Raw genomic sequence first — 18,116 nt, forward strand, 5'->3', positions numbered from 1 at the left:
ATTTGATCTTCACCAACCTGCATTCCTCTTATCTTTTTGTCACATAAGGGGGTCTTTCCAAAGCCTCCATTGCTAGATAGGTTGTCTCTTTCATCTTGGAAGCCTACAAACGCAGAAACGTGCCCCCTCTGACTGGCATGCATCCTCAGCTGGTAAGAACAAAAGTACCCTACATAGCCTTTCATAGACATAAACCCTTGGAGCATATGTGTAAGGCAGCTATGTTGGCGAGATGTCATGCTCTCTGTAATCGCTACTCAGTGGGCACAAGCTCTATAATGTACTCCCTGTTTGGATAAGCCGTCATTCAGAATGTCTTTAGAACAAAATATCTTTCAATATCTTGCACATTCATTTTCACTTGTCATGATATATAGGGTACTTAGAAGCTCCAATTACTGTGGACGAAAGTGGAATGTACGTCGGAGTAGTGTTGTCATTGTCCATAGCCCAGTTTCCTCCCCTCTTAAGAGTCGTACATCTGCAAGCTATTAAAAGCACTGATGGATAGGGCTGCAAGCAGGCACTATAGTGTTTCTGTGCTGAAGGCGTGGACCCGGCACTGCTTTTAAATTTGATGCTGCTAATTAACATACTCCAGCCAGTCCCCTTCCTTGCAATGACATCCCTTAAGTAAAGAGGGAAGAATAAGTATGTATTTACTAGGAGCATAATAATCATTACTGTGAGTAATTGTTACTTCAGAGCTATAGCAGGCATTGGTTATCAAGACACGTGGAGAATTTATGGGAAGAAGTAGGGAGCTCTTCTGTGAATTGGGACAAATATTAATGGTTTGGATTTCTGCCGAGTTTGGAATTGGTAAAATACTACATGCAACGAGTTGGTAGTTTTGGCTGGTTTTGTACATTTTCCATACTACACAAGCACCCAAACCCTTACATTGCACAAATGTGATCACACTGCACATACACATCCACACACTACACATGTGTTATTCCTGCACTGCATCTGCACCCTCAGGCTGTACATACTAGCTATCATGGCATCTTTAGCTACACCATGCACATACTCTCTCTCTCACACACACACACACACTGTATAGCCCACATACAGAACACACATCTGCATACCGTATACACATATAAAAACAATGCATCAGAATACAATGCCTATGCAAAATCCAAACTGTTGTCTTTGCAAAGGATTAATATAAAAGAGTTGGGGACAATTCTGACTGTGTAGATACAATTATCCATACAAATGAATGCAATTCTTAAAAATATATATCAGAACTTAAACACCCTTTTCGATTCTCATGTTAAATTCTACTCCCTATTAAGGGTGACATGAATAATCCATTGGTGAAACGTTCTGCAATACTAGATCAAATCATCTTAAATTCTCTATCCATACCATTACATGCACATATATAATTGCTTCAGTTAGAAAAACGCTAAACGTCTACTTTTTATGCTCCATTTTAAGCAACCATTGGCTCTCAGGAAAAAAAAACACTGATGCATCCTGCTTTAAATGCTGTATTTAGAAATTAATTGAACTGAAATATTGAGCAATAACCCATTCCTTGTCATTTCACTTTTTTTTTCTTTTAGTACCTTCCTGGAGGCACAGAATGTCGGTCACGTGCCAATGAGTGTGATCTCCCAGAGTACTGCAATGGATCGTCTCCGTTTTGCCAACCTGATGTCTTCATTCAAAATGGGCACCCCTGCCAGACCAACAAATCCTATTGTTATAACGGAATGTGTCAGTTCTATGATGCACAATGCAAAGCCATTTTTGGCTCAAGTAAGTTTGAATGTCATGAAAGGTTATTGGAAATCATAGGAAATAGACAAATATATTGGGTGTGCATTGGGGTGTCAGCCTAAAATGGCTGTTTAACATCAGCTCTGGGGCAGGACTGTCTAACGTATGGTCCCATCTCACAGGGCTAGCGGGTCAGAGAAGTCTCCAGCATACATTTCTTTGAGTGACATCTTTTTGGGCAAGATTATTTGTTCTAAATGATATGGTCGGGCGTTGCAATATAATATATTACCAGATTCCCCACTGAGTTTCCGTCCAGGGATTGGCACGGTAGAACAATGTCTTAATCTCTCTTTACTTATTTTCAAGTGTTTTAGGAATACAAAAGGGCCATTGTATCGTGCATTGATGGACTTATCCATGTAGTTTAATGGTTGTAGGTCAAATGGTCGAATCTAAATGGTCGACAGGACAAATGGTCGACACCAAAAGGTCGACAGGTCAAATGATAGAATTTTCTTTTTTTGTTTTTTCACATTTTCTTTGGGGGGGGGTCCCCCCCAACCCCTTTTTTTTGCTAAAAACCCCTTTTTTTGCTAAAAAACGAAAACCTACAAAATATATATATAACAAAAAAACAAATTCGATCATTTGTCCTGTCGACGAAATTGTGTCGACCATTTGTCTGTCGACCATTTGTCTGTTGACCATTTGACTAGACACCCATTTAATGAAGTGCATAGAGCTTTATTGTGGAATTGTTTACTTAAATGTGTTATTGACCTGGAGCTTTTGAGTATTTTAAGTCAACTGTACTCATGTACGGAAGCTATCATTATGTATGGTATTGATGGTGAATGTACTCCTACATTTCTGATCAATCAAGGTGTTCTCCAGGGATGTATAATATCCCCTTTACTTTTTAATATTTGTCTGTGTGAGTTAGATTTATTTTTAAAGAAGTCAACTTTAGATGTTCCAATGGCTACACATCTGTGTATTCCGAGTCTAGCATATGCAGCCGGTGTGGTGCTTCTAGGCAGGACCTCTATCACCCTTCAAAAGTTATTTAATGAGTATATGGCCCTCATGACTTCAAAGGGTATGATAATTAATAAAAACAAATCCCATGTGCAGAAATATCACAGCGTGACTAAAAAAGAGTGCCTTCATTTTATGTGGATATGGTAGCTCTCACAAGAGTAAAACACTTTGATTACCTTGGTCTGAGGTTTTCAGAATCAAGGTCATGGCAACCTCATATAGACCGTGTTGCCTGTGGATTGAAACAATGTAATATGGATATTTTGTATTTCTTTGAAACATATGGGGGTCAGGCTGTTATTACAGCTCTAAATGTCTATGAGGCTAAACGTGTCGGTTTTGCAGTATATGGTGCTGGAGGGAGTGCTTTTGATCAGATTGCATTTACTGATAAAAAGTTCCCCAAAGCTATTTTGGAGGTTTCCTCGACAACTGCAGAGGAATCGTTATACTAGGAGACTAATCTCACCATGATTTTCCTTAAACTTCATTTTGCTCCTGCTCGTTAATGGGTCTTGATATCCAGCAATGAACCTTGTAAGGAACTCATGATGGCAACAGTAAAGACAGACACAACTGATCACAGTTCAAGGTTGTTTATTAAACTGTATGCAGGTTGGAAAAACACCTAATCTAAACCTAAATCTAAGATCGGAGCAAGCTTTGACCATCTAAAGAAAATAAGGCAGTCCCTGCGGTGTCTTGTCAAAATAACTGACCTATACTAAAAAAAAATATTGCCAAATCCTTACAACTAAATTTAGAAAGAGTGTGGGAAAGGGTTTTCAAAAGAAAGAAGTGTTCACTAATAATATGTCAGTTTGTGATTGCCAGGGGTCTCCGTTCCCCACGTTTTGAGCACAGGATAAGGGGGGTCTCCTGAGCGCAGCACAAACTCAAGGCTTACCAGCACAAGTCAACAGTTCTGTTTCAGCTATCAGGATCTCAAGGGCCAAGTCTCTTTGCTCTCAAAAGTCTCTTGCATTCGAGGGCCTGATGTCTCAGCAATAACAAATAAAAGTTTGTTTCCTTTTGATACTTAGGGTGCTGATTTCTCACCCTTGGGTCCCCCTCTTCCGGGCGCAGACCCCTCTCAAATATCAGCCTACCTCTGCTGGGTTTACTATGGCTTTCCTCTCCCTCACAAATCTTTATTTTTTTTAAACAGTTCCTGTGGACATCCCTCTGCGGGTTCACCTTTGTCAACACACTGATTCTTGGGACTTTAGACTTAGTCCCACTTTATCAGCATCCATCGTTCGGGTTCTCTCTAACCACCTCACATTTAATTTAGCAGGATTTGCTTCCCTTTACTTTGCAAAGGTTTTCTCTTCTTGATGCAGGATTCACTTCCCTTGCTATCTTAACAGTATGTCTGTCAAAGACTTTCGACTGTACAGGGAGTTTGCTAGACCTCCTGTATGACCACTTTGACCTGTCTTGGCAGCTCTCCTACGGCCTTTTGGTATCAGTAGTTTCAATCAACACGAGATCAACCAGAGTTTCTCGAGTCAGCACCCACTTGGTGCCGGTCCCCTCTTAACAATGTGACAGTTCTTTGAACTTTCCTTCACTATGCCACTTGGCGACTTTCATTCAACTCAGTTCGGCTTCTTATCTTTTTACTCCTCGACTCATCGGCTGTGATGAACCGCTTTGGCTGTCTTTGTCTCTGGAGTCAAGGCTGGTACCACAGTAGCAGGAGTTGCCCTCGCTCCGGCTTATCAACATAGGCACGCTCCATGTACTGTTGACATCTGCTGCAACACACTTGAGCTATTCGCTGTCTTACTTTTCCTCCTTCGAAGGCTTTGCGGGTCTGGGACGGGAAGGACAAGGTCGCTTCACTCCTTGTCACCCTTTCGGTTCCCGCCTCAGAAACAAGCCTCACTGACTCAGAAAACGGGCCATTCAAATTATGGACCTCACCCCATATGAAGAGGTATGACCGAGGGCAGAAAGATGACACGTGACTGGTAATAACATGTGCCTGGATAGACACACAGGAACAAGAAAGGAGGGGTCTGAACAGACAGTCAGGTTGACTGTGGTGATCTTGGATTTAGGCATCATGCTCCATGTCAGCTGTGTTCACTCACCCGCTTCACGCTGACCATTACTTACTGCACTCTGGTTTAAAGCTTTTTTGTCCTTAGAGATGCCGGGGCGGGACACATACTCATCTTGTTAATGCTTACTCGAACTCCATGCAGAAAGCATCTGTGTAAGCTGCGTGCATGTGTGTGCTTCAGCCTGCGCTAGTGTGTGAATGAAAAACGAAACTCCCTTCTGACATTGGGCCAACCTGCACTACGCAAGTTCAAACCCTGGCTAAGGAAACATGAGTTTCACAAAACCCAGGAGGTTGGTTTTGTGGTGAAGTTAATCTAATAGGGAGGCCCGTAATCTTGTACTGAGATAGGAGAAAGCTCTTCCCCCTTTGGTTGTATTAATTTTTGTGGCATGCGTAGAAGTCCAGCAATGCTGAAATGCAGATTCATGAAAAGGATATGAATGGTGAATTTTGACATGAAATCGATACCCAGTCCGCCCAGGTGATTGGTGTAGTATAGGTTACCTTGTATGCGATTATTTTTAAGGCAAGAAAACAATTGTGGGCAGTTACAGCAGGGGGAATATAGGTTCTGTGTTCGAGCTGAACGAGTTTGATTGCTTCATTTGGACCTGTTTCTGGCACTGAATTTAGCCGGATTACCCACCCTTAAAATGATGGTGCGTGCAGCAGATACTTATCTTGTATAGTGTAGGAGAGGTCCCAGTTGGTCAAAAAGACTGTGTTTTTGACAGATATGGCTGGGATAGGACAGAGCGGCAAGTCTAAATTCCAGAGATGTTCTCTCCTGAGGTTAGGGCCTTAAACAAAGAGCAGGATTTCAGTTTCACAAATTGAAGGCAAGAGAATGAGTGTCTGTGAGACAATGCTTCCTGGCAAGCGGGAGCAGGATTTGTGTATGTTTGGCATATGTATGAAAGATAAATTCAAAGCTGTGGAAGAAGCTTGCACGGGGACGCATATAGATTTTGAAGATTGTGGAATGGATACGGAAGAGTGCTAGTAAATGCCCCATGCAATGGGACTGGGCCGGAAAAGGATTTAAGCTTGACCCCTTGGGTTTTGTCTTGGAGAAAATAAGTAATGCAGAGCAGGGTTGAGTGCTGGAAGTCCACTACAGATCAGGTATGTAAGAGAAGTATCTGGTGGTCAGTGGTGTCAATAGCTGCAGAAAATATTTAGCGTCCATCCACTGATAACATTGAAGTCAGCAGCCATCTGGGGGCCATCTTCCAAGTAGGCCTGGCCCTTTTTTCTGTCTGCCTCTGTGGGGCAGAATGTGCCTGTCAGGAGTTAAAGATGGAGTTTTATTTATCTGGGACTGGAGCTTTACGCAGGCATGTCTCCCTTCTGAATGAGGCAAGACTGTGTTGGTCCTGATGGACAACACAGTTGCCTTGCACTACCTCAACAGTGGAGAGGTGTGGGCTCTTTGGTTCTAAAGAACAGCGTGTCTCTGACTGCGATCATCTGGCAGCAAGTAGAACTTAATTGCAGATGCTCTGATCAGACATTCTTCGACCCCCAACAAGTGGGAGCTCTGTCAGGAAGTTCTGGAAGAGGTGTTCTGCCGGTGGATCTCTTTGCTTCCAGTGTGAACAGGCGCAATTGGTTCTGCTTCAAGGAATTCCCTTGACAGGGTGCCCTGGAGGATGCTCTGATGGTCGAGTGGGACCTTCTCTATGTTCTCCCGCTGATCCCTGTCATACCATCGATTCTCAATAGGCTTTGCCTGTTTGGGTCCACGATGATCTTGGACTAGACCCAGAGAATGTGGTACCCGGAATTGCTGGACATGGCCATCTGTGCCAGAGAATGGACCTCCTCACTCAATCAGTAGGCGACTCCTACATCCAAACCTCAACAACCTGAACTATCATGCTTGGTTGTTGAACGTTTGAGGTATAAGGAGGTATAAGGAGTGGGACTTATTGGAAGGTGTTCTAGATGTGCTTTTCTCTGCTAGGAGACCCGTCACCAAATCCATTTCTGCCTGTAGGTGATGTAAACTTTAGACTTGATTCCAGGAGAGGGATCTGGACACTTTTACCTGTTGCACTTTCTCTGTTCTGGATTTTCTGATTTTTTTTGGCCCGGATAGGCCTGCAGATGGCACTATGAAAGGGTTTCTTGCTGCCATTTCGCTTTTCAAGAGAACCCCGGAGCAGGGCTCTTTATAAACAATCCCCACGGTCATGCAATTCCTATGGCGTCTTTGTAATCAGTTTACCACACACCACTTTGTTGTTCAGAACTGGGGTTTGAATTTAGTTCTGATCAGCGCTTCTTTTGAGCCCCTCCAGTCTTGTTCATTAAGATTGCTCACCCTTAAGGCGATTTTCATGGTCACCCTTAATTCCGCTAAATGGGTGAGTGAACTCCAGGGGTTGTCTGTTAAACCTCCCTCCAAGGAGAAGGCGACGTTGAGAGGTACACCGTATTTCCTCCCGAAGCTGGTCCCTAATTTACATCTACCACAAAAGATCCATCTTCCTGTCTTTTTTCCTCTGTTTCATCCTACCAAGACAGAAGAACAATTCATTTGGCTGGGCCCTGTGCAGGCACTCAGCTACTACATCTCTCGTATGAGAGAGGCTTGGAAAAATTACCATCTTTATGTTGGTTATACTGGTGCAGGAGCTGTCAGGGCGCTGACTAAACAGAGTCTGTCAAGGTGGATCATGCTCTGCACCTCTTAATGCTCTAATCTGGCTGGTAAGGAGGTGCCTGAGGGTGTCGGGCACATTCCACCAGGAGACTGGCGCCCTCTTCGGCTCTGCTACGTGGAGTACCTGTTCTGGAAAATTGCCAGGCAGCTTTGTGTGTGTGCTTACTATCCGCTGTCCTCCAGATCTGTGTACTGTTTTGGGAGTCTATCAAAGATGAGGAATCCATGGGAGAAAGGAATCCATTAGAAGAACACATTACTTACCTGTTGGTAATGTTTTTTCTGATGGATGTTCCCCCCATGGATTCCTCATCCCTCCCCCCACCTCTCTTTTGGCAGGTAGCTAGTACTCCTTGGTTCTGCAGTCCCTCAGCATCCAGAGTATTCGAGAAAAGGGCTTGAACTAAGGCCTTGGGGCAGTGCGCCTCGATATATTCTAGCCCCTACATCATGTCCGGCAATGTGTGCGTTGTGGCGTTGGGTAAAGCCGTCATGGAGCTGTGCTGCACCCACTGGTGCCCTAAAGGTTTCTGAAGAGCAGCTGTGTTGCAAAATAGATACCAAAGTTGAGGTCTCCGTGAGCGGAGCATTCATTAGGAAGAACATTACCATGAGATAAGTCATTTTTTCTTTATCCCACAAGAAAATGGCACCTCACTCATCAGCTCTTGGCTACATTATACGAATGGTGTTTACACCAGCCTCCCATCATCCAAATCATGAGACCACAAATGGTACAAAGCGTGACAGGCCACTACTTAAAGCGTGACAGGCCACTATCTGCAAGCATTTTCCATGTGCCAATACCAAAACTTGTGTGAACTACTGCATCTCTTCCAATACTCTTCTTAACCTTCAAATACCTCGGTGGTGCTACCCCTACGTACCTGGAAAACACGATCCATCCCTATTACCCTTCATGAGACTTACACCCTGGCGGAATAGATAGAAGATTCTCAGAGGCAGCTCCTTTAGTAACTTCCTTCCTTCACATATTCACCATCTTAATCCATGCTTCAATTCAGGAAAGCCTTAAAGACCTGGCTCTTTAATCAAGCATAGATTGTTCCTTTTTGTTATTCCTTTGAGTATTTCTTGAAGCATTGTCCCTATCCTTCCCCTCTTCCCGCATCTCCACCCTTTCGTGCTCAGTGCCTACTAACAACTCACTTCGTGGTGTGCGCTATACATGCTTAATTCCACTGGCTGCAATTCTGCTGATTTTGATGATTTTTGGCAATAACGTGACAGATTTACCTCCTGCTTTTTGTTGGAAGTTTCCCCTCCACCTTACCACCAAACCTATACTACAGTGGTGCGGTTAAGCCATGGTAATGCATTATCACTATTTTTACTGCACCACCTTTCTCGTAATGAGGTCCGGTATCAGGTTTAGGTATGCAGTAGACTGGGGCTGACAGCATCAATGTGTTGCAGCCCAGGCAAACTGTAGTGACAGTCCTCATGATCTGCTTTGGGCACAACCAGCTTTAGAATTCGTTTTTAGAGGGGAAATGCTGGCATATAGGAGGCACTAAATTATTCCCTAGTAGTTCACTTAAAAAAAAATATATATTTATTAAAGTGTTTGACAAAACAATTCAAATTTGTCCTGGCAACATCACTCAGTACAACCATACATCACACCAGTCACATCTTGAAGCAGAGTTGGAGCGATAACTCTGTGAAACTCAGTAGATGGCCAGATCAGTGTCTTTTATTGTTCTCCGATGGTATACAGTTCTTTTGCCGCGCAATTTTTCATCACAGGACTTTTCATCGCGGTTTTTTTATGGAAAACAAATCATCTTTTTTTTGGGGGGGGGGGGGTTTAAAAATTAAATAAATATTTGTGGGTGAAAGGGAATAATTAAAAAATAAAATAAAGGGGGCTTGGGGGGGTAACCCCCCAAAACAAAAAAAATGAGTTTTTTTCGATAAAAAAACGGCGATGAAAAGTCCTGCGACGAAAAATCCTGCGGCAAAATAACGTAGAACCTCTCCGATACCCTCTGGGATATATCGTTTTCAGATTGTCATGGTTCCTATATTCGACTCATCCCCTCGTGTTTGCAGCAAAAAGGATCAGAAGGGGAACCAGATATCAACCAGTTTACATTTCACCGGCTGGAACATAAACCATTGCTCTCCCTGATCGGAAGGCCACGTTACAGCACGCATACATTGTACAACTGATTGATTGGCAGGTTTTAACCACATTAGCAATATACAAAGAACCGCCAGCAACAAGCAGAGGCTGGCCAGTCTGTGAAAACCTTGTTGCAAATTGTGAAATTTGTGAAATAAACATTGCAATGTGGTTGCCTCAATTTTACAAATAAACATTTCTGACAGAACATTACATACACTGTTCCAAAGGTCCCACACCATATGGAGATATCTTGTGTCGCTCAATTTACATCTAGGACAGAGTGCACAATTCGCCTGGGGGAACAAATGTAACCTGGCAGGAGTGTAGTAATACCTGTGCAGTACCTTAATCTGTATTAGGTGGAACCTGGAATTAAGGGACACCCTACAAGACTGCAAACACAAATCCTCCCAGATTTTACCGGAATATCTAAATTAAGATCTCTTGCCCAGTCACTCCGTATCTTCGTCAAGGATCCATTCCCTCTGTTCTGCAATAAATCATACTACTTGGACACTCAACCATGGCTATCGCTTGCTTTCATAATGAAGTCTAGCAGTGGTTTGTCAGGAAGCAATACTGGAAATCCCTCCCACGGTCTCTCTAACTGCCCTGCAAAGTCCCCCATATTGCAGCCAGTGTGAGGATTGTCTCCGCGAGAGACTAGGCATTTCCAAGGGAGTAATGAAGTTACCCATCGCATATACATCTTTCAGGGACACAAAACCACTGTCGCACTGCAGACTTGTTTACCCTAGGCAGCGACGGAACACAGTTCCAGATTGGAAAATCACGATGAAACGATCGAGGGACCCCAAGCAACTTCCATATTTTACTCCATGCAAACGCAGTCACACATGCATGAGTCTTTAAATTGTGGAGGTAGCAGAATCAAGTGAATATCCCGAGTCCCTACTGCGTGCCGTTCTATCTTAAAGTGTGGGTAACAAGTGCTTTCTGTAAACAAATTGGATGCGTATTGCGCCTATGCCGCCATCCAGGAATCCAGGGTTACAAACCCCCATGCGCAAATTGTATAGATAGCGTGCCCCATTTGAGATGGACAGCCCCTGTATGCCACATAAAAGTATCAATCCCTGCACTTAACTCCTTGAAAAACCTTCCCCCTGGCCACAGCAGTATCTTTAAAAAATAATACAAGAGTTTTGGGAGGATGGTCATTTTTAGTAGTGCCACCTTTCCTGCCATATTGAGAGGCAGTCTTGCCCAGCCTTGCAATCTGTCAGTAAATTGAGACATATATGCATCATAATTACATTCCATCAGGGCCAAGTGAATTTGGGGGTCACGCACATATATTATCGCATCGTCAGCATATAACAATATAATCTCAGCTTCCCCTGATATTCTGATCCCTCTATGAATGTGCCTGTGGCAAATCAAGTCCGCCATTGGCTCTATCACTATAGCAAAAAGTAGGGGCGACAGAGGGCACCCCTGCTGAGTTCCTCTAGCAATATCAATGAAGGGTGAGAGTAACCCATTTGTCCTAACTCTGGCCACTGGGGACGTATATAGTAATTGAACCCTTGATAGAAATCTCGGTCCCAACTTGCACTTATGAAGTACTGCCCACATAAACCGCCAAGACACTGAGCCAAAGGCCTTTTGGATATCAAGTGCCGCCACTACTGCATGCACATTAGGGTCTATCTGAGCGAGCATATTAAATTGGCGCTGCCGATTAAGCACACTGGATCGCCCGGGTATAAAGCCTGATTGAACGGGATGAATTATATAGCACATGTAAGGCGCTAGTCTGGTGGCTATGACCATATCAAATATTTTCATGTCTGAGTTGATCAAGGAAAGGGGCCTGTAGGACCCACACTGCTCGGCCGGCTTATTTGGCTTCAATAGTACCATTATCACTGCCTCTCTCAGCGTGGGAGGGAATTCCCTGCGGTGGCACTCCTCTTCCTACATCTCAGAGAGTCGGGGGATCAGATATTGTTTACATTTATTTATTTATTTATGTTTTCCATTTGTAAAGCGCCCAAACTCTGAGGCAGCAGGGTGCTGTTGCAAGACCAGTTACATGATACAATCTTAGCAAACTAAATAGTACATTTCACATTAAAGGATAGAACAGTATGAATAGAAGATTAAGTACAGCAAACTGTGTTCAGATGCTAGAAGGCCAGAGTGGGTGTTTATCAGTTAGGTGAAAAGCCACGTATTTAGACCTTTGCGGAATGTCCAGTAGGAGCTCTCAGCTCTTAGTTTAGTGGGGAGAGAGTTCCAGTGGTTGACTGCCATCCTTGGGAAGCTCGCCCCTCCTCCTTTTGCTCTTTTGGTTTTAAGTAAGGTGAGGCGGTGGGCATAGGTGGACCTTACCGGTCTATTGGATTTGGATCTCTCCTTTTTCTGGGCTAGGAACTGCGGTGCTGAGTTGGTCAAACATTTGTGAGCCGTAGATAGCATTTTGAAAATGCACTTTTCTTCTGGCGGCTGATATGTGGTCTCTCCTTGGGATGTTTAGGGCCGCTCGAAGGGCATTGTTTTGGATTCTTTGGAGTTAGTTAATGTTCTTTTTTGAAGTTCCTGCAAAGAGAGCATTATAATAGTCCAGTTCTGCTCCTGTCATTGCTCTGGCAATGGTAAAGCAGCTCTGTGGGGTTAAGAATTATCTTGCAGTGTTGATAAGTTTGGCTGTGTAAGCTGCAGAGGTGGCAATCGCATTCACTTGTTTGGTCAGGGAGAGCATGGAGTCTGTGTAGACCACCAGTGTTTTTACTGCAGCTGATACTGGGATCTGGTGTACGTCTATGGTGATGGCAGTGTATTCGGGACCGACTTTCTGCAGCATTGCAGGTGGGCCTGCCAGTAGATTTTGCTGGTAAAACTCTATTGACAGTCTGTCCGGCGCCTTCCCGGTAGGGAGAGCTTATGTATCCTGGGAGATTTTGTCTGTTGTCATGGGCAGATCTAGCAATTCCCTAGCCTCATGCGATAGCTCTGAATGCCGGAAGCTCGTTTAGAAATGACTCTGTATGTATGCTTTAAACACTTCCCACCATATAGCACAGGTGTTTACCGAGCCAATATTCGCCTCAAAGTACAATTTAATGTGGCTCTCCAAGTCTGTTCTAAAAATCAAATCTAATAACACTTGGGGTTAAAATCTCCACGTTGTCCTAGGTCCCGGGGCGTCACCCAGTTTCAACGTCAGCATAATTGGGGAATGGTCAGAGAAGGTTCTAGGCAATATGTCAGCTCCACATACGGCCCCACCAGGGATTCGGATATCAGCCATATATTTATGCGAGAGTGTGAGTTATGTACCAACGAGTTAAGGGAATATGCACGTGAAACAGGAGTGTGCAGCCTCCATGCATCCACAAATTTCAGCTCGTACATGCCACTCCGTAGTAGTCGAGTGGTCCTAGTAGGATGCCTGGGATTACACCCGGAACTGTTGAGGTCTGTATCTAAAATAGTATTAAAATCTCCCCCCCATATGACATGCACCAGGGGATACTGTGCCATCAGGCTCACTATGTCGGCATAGAACTCTGGGTCGTCGACATTTGGGCCATAAACACTCATTAACACCACCTCCTTGCCAACCAGTATCCCGTATAGCAACACATATCGCCCGAGAGGGTCCACATGTGCTTTTTTTGCATGTATTGTACCGACATATGAATTAGAGTCAACACTCCTCTACTTTGTGTCGAGTACACAGTGAAGAACCTATGCGCACCTCAGCTTTTGGCAACTCTGTCACCACCTGCGCTCGTCGCATGTGTTTCCTGTATGAACAATATTTTAGCTTTGTGCCTCTCCACCTACAATTGTAGTTCCGCATTTTCACTGGATATCCCAATCCTCACACATTCCAGTTCAAGCACCTAATCTCATCCAACCCCATCCCACTGGTCAACAAAACTTAACATGTATCTGAACTGGACCAGCAAAAAGCATTGAAGTGTGTGTACTGCCAGATCACTTTCTACAAGCATAGATAGAGCAATCATGGCAAGTGCATTTTGTATTTTAAACCCCCAAATCCCATCCCCCAATCAGAGGAATGTGTTTCCCATATCCTAACGGAACTTGCAACTTAGCATTGGGGATGCTGTTCGCAGGGAACAGCCCAGGCTTCAACGCAACCTTTTCGCAGGATTATTAGAAGACATTTCGGGTGCAATATCGGAAATTACCAAAGAACCAAATGATGCATTAACAACAGTCAAACCAAACATATTGCTGGTGCATAGCACTCCTGATAACTACTAACATAATCAACTTGATCGTATATTTTGTCACCAGAGATGCGGCGAGCACCAGCTGCCAAGCTCGCCTCACTGCCCCAGGGGGGATACATATTCAAGTCAATTATTCAGGCGCTCATCAAAAAATGTCATAGCCTCCTCTGGTAAGGTAAAGAAGTATACATTGTCCTTGTGGTCGATCCGCAGTTTTGTTTGGTGGGTATAGCATAGCATATTTTGGGGCCTTGCTCACTGAGCCTTCTCTTCATGGCTATGAAAGTGTTCCTCTCCTGTTGTACTGTCACCGAGAAGTCTGGGAAGATGTGGATTTTGTTGGCCTCCAGCATCAACCTGCCGTTGGTCCTTGCGGCACATAGTAGTGTCTCTGTCTCTGTAGTTGAGTAGACAGGCTATTATGGGGTGAGGCAGAGCCCCCGTTTGGGGTTTAGGGGCCACGGAACGGTGGGCTTGTTCGATTGCAAACTGCGGAGTTAGCTTAGGTGCCTCTTGCAGGGTCAGAAGGGTTTTTCCACAAAGTCCTCCATATATCCTTTGAGATTGTCTCCGGGAATGCCTATGATTTGCAGGTTATTACGTCTCGAGCGGGATTCTAAATCATAATTTTTCTTGCCGATGGACAGTACCTGCTTAGAAACTGAGGTGACATCTGCTCTCAATGCCACTATTTCATCTTCTGCTGTCCCCACCCTTGTTTCAGCTTCCATATTGCGGAGGTCTGTTTTCTCAATCTGGGACTTAATGGAACTGATGGAGCCACTCATGTCGTCCAACTTGGTGTGAATGGCAGAGAACACCTCTCGCATACATTCCATCATGCGGTTCAGATTGCTGGGTTTGTTTCGCTCCAGTTGACCACCAGTGGCACTTCCTGCTTTCTCATTATGTTTTGGTCTGGCCTTAGCGAACATATTTATGGAGCTCTGCTTTCTGCCCACACCTTTCGTCATTCTGTGGCACTCCACCAGTGTTCTTGCCACTAACTTGAGGTTCGAGTCGTGGTGCCACACCACTTAGGTGTAAAAAGGCGCTCAAGAGGCCCACAGGCCCGCTGACTCTTAGTACCAGGGTTGCGCTCCCAGAAGCACTTTGTGTTAAGTCCTTGCGTTTTATGCTATGCAGAATTTACAGCCTCTCAAGGGATTTATATATTATTCCTCCACCACTAATTAAACATTTTCTGTCAGCTGTGTTACCCCGGTGGCACGGCTAGCGGTCTTAATGGCAGAGAGCCTCCAGGCAGCGTCTTCCACAGTGCGTTGATTAACCTGGCAGGCTCCCATATGGTCGGCAGCCGAGCCGTGTAGTGGCAGTGCTAGCGATCCGTTGAATGTAACACAGGGCCGTTTGTAGTGTCGTAGCCACCCATGTAATGGTGGCGTCTGTGAGGAGACACGTTTTAATGCGCCCATACACCAATTAACGCTTACTGGACCATTGTCCCAGTCACCCAGCAGGGAGTGCACTCACTGTGCAAGGTGGAACCTCCGCCCGCGAGGATCTTAGGCCCTATGCCGTTTAACTGCAGTCTGCACAGCTCTTAATGCAGGCACTGGCACACTTCACGTCCCTCCTATGGTTCGTGTATCAGCCTGCGTCGATCAGCGACTGCCCCTCCAGTGGTGCACCCTCGGTGCCGTTAGGCGTCCCCCCAGCACTGCTCTCTCACGGCACAATGTAGTAGCCACTGCTCTGCACACCAGTTTCCCACGTATTCGGCTCGCCGCTTCGGCTTCCCTCGGTCTCGGCAACGCATTTCGAATTTGCAGCCCTAACCTGGACCAGGCGTGCGACAGCGGCACCAATCTGCTGTCAAGTGGTTCCGGCAGGGAAATCTCTTAAAGTGAGTCGATATACACCCTCTAGGCAGAGTTTTTGGTCACGCAGAAGTCCCTGGGATGTGGGGCTCCCGGATCAGACAGCCATCTTAAGCCTTGTGCAACAGCGTGCCCGTAATAGTTCACTTTAATAATTTGTTAACATGGAGGTTTTCCAGCAATAATGCTCTAGTTTCAGAGACTTGGAGAATGTTTTTTTACTTCTATTGAAGTGCTACAATCCAATTCTGCTATTACTTAAGCGATAGTCATGATTGAAATTATGATATTGACAGTCGACCAGTGTTTTGCCATATCTGCGCTACTTCAGGGCTGGTTGGCGATTCAATTTGAAAGACAATATTTTATCTAGTAGAAAACACAAAAACAAAAACGCAATTTAGTTAATGTTTGTGAAAACATTCTGATGTGCATATGAAAACTAAAGTAATTGAGAAATATGTGTACGTTATGTACTTCAGATTTCTCCTATGTGTGTTTACACTCTAGTGTTTGTGAAAAACTTAGGGCCTCATCAGGAGTTGGGCAGTATCCCAGTGGTAATACCACCCAGCTGTAATTGCTTTAGCGCCACCCGGTCCGGCGTTATTAGCGCCGGATTACGGGTTGGGTGTTAACGTTAAATCCCCATTCCCCATTGGGTCCATTGCACCCAATAGGGCATTTTTTGCGGAAATACTATGCGCTAATACAGCCTGCCGTAATTGCACTGAAAACACAGCGCTAAATGATATTTTCACCTCCAGCAAAAAGCTAGAGGTAAAACAGCCCATGTAGCACCCAACTCGTGATCTGGCCAGCCGTTAAATGCGGCGGTAATTAAACTTGCAGAAAATAATTACAAAATACTACTCTATTTCAGTTTGCAATAATGAAAGGCAAATTTTTAAACTGTCATTGAGGTGCTCTGGTGTTCGAAGATTTCCATGGCAAGGAACGCCATTTTGAAAACAAATTGTGCATTACCGAGTTGAGGGGCTTTATCACCTTTCCTGCTGCAAGTATTGGCGTCTGTTTGTTTGTTTGCATTGATTGACATAAATGTCACTTAGATCTTAAAAAACGTGTATGATTTTTTATCATCATCATTATGTTTTTTTCAGAAATGTACAAAACTTTCCATAAAACAGTGCAAAGAAAATAGGATAAGATACATAACAATACAGATGCCAATAAAAAAACATTTAAAAAAAGATATCAGTCATATCATTATATCTTTAGCAACCATAGAAAACCACATTTTCATGACATATTCCTAAGCAGATGCTTTCTAATATAAAGTGCTATAAAGTCTCTCGGAAGGATAGCTTAGGGGCAACGTGCTTACCTTTGGAAGCAAGGCAACATGGAGCAACAAGGGTTCGATCCCCGAGTCTGCGCTTAGAAACCTCTGGGTATTAAGCGTTTTATAGATAACCCATCCTATCATTATATTTTTAGGTACTATAAGAGGGTCCACCCAACACGTGGAGAATCGACCCATAATAAAAAAGTCGGTGCGGGTCAATGTTGCACAAAACCCAGTTAACGCAGCACAGGGCATAACAAAGAGCCTCTCGCTCTCTGATAGGCCGGGCAAAAAAATAACAAATGGGTGAGATCCTCATATGGGGCATCACACAAAGAACAGGACTGATGGTTAATCTCCCCAGACCATGCTGCCACCACCACCCTTAACAAAACACAGTCAAACCATGCCCTTGTTATGATGACTCGCCCCTCTGGTGACTCAGCTCACTGTAAGTACTTCTGTATGCCAGAAGACATGATGGTCATTAGCCTGCAGTTCTTGGGTGTCAACAGCTCACTCATTGACCCTACATGATCATGCAAACGGCTAGTCAACAATCTATTCTCCCCTTGCGATATAACATTAAGAGGTGGCTACAAATGTGTGATGTTAATTTCCAACATTATGTGGCTCAATCATGAAAGCTTTTGACCATTTTCTTTGGCAGTCGTGAAGTTGATCATCTCGTGGGTAAGGACTGCTTTTTCATTGCCCCATAACCTGAGCCAATGAGAAACGGTCTGCAGGGAAATCACATCCACAATTAATTTTGATCCCAATTCTAAATGTACCCCAACATTTTGAGCAAAGGACAGCAGGCCCAGGATACTTTTAAGAAAAATGGTTCTCCACAACTTGGATGGAGTTAATATTAGAATAACCCCACAACTTTATCCCAAATCTAGCGACAGAAGCTGTTTTGCCATTATACAATTTAAGCAACAGGTCAATTGGTTTAGCTCTAAACATACCAATTTACCTGATGACGCCTCCTACTGCCTGCTTAAAACGAGCTGCCTTTTTTGCACACATGTGAATTTAGGCCAAAATTGGAAGAGA

The 18,116-nt window shown here is 44.2% G+C and overlaps 1 protein-coding gene across 2 annotated transcripts in view; it reads left to right on the plus strand.

The window, feature by feature from the left end:
- The window catches only part of ADAM9 (ADAM metallopeptidase domain 9), a 1,404,333-nt gene that overhangs the window by 903,670 nt on the left and 482,547 nt on the right, over positions 1–18,116 (plus strand). For both annotated transcript variants that reach the window (XM_069617919.1, XM_069617920.1), the window contains exon 14: positions 1,578–1,773. In XM_069617919.1, the coding sequence (XP_069474020.1) occupies positions 1,578–1,773 (196 nt within the window). The remainder of the gene's footprint in view (positions 1–1,577; positions 1,774–18,116) is intronic.

Source organism: Ambystoma mexicanum, chromosome 10 (genome assembly GCF_040938575.1).
Source record: "Ambystoma mexicanum isolate Mex_15411 chromosome 10, UKY_AmexF1_1, whole genome shotgun sequence".
Taxonomy (NCBI): Eukaryota; Metazoa; Chordata; class Amphibia; order Caudata; family Ambystomatidae; genus Ambystoma; species Ambystoma mexicanum.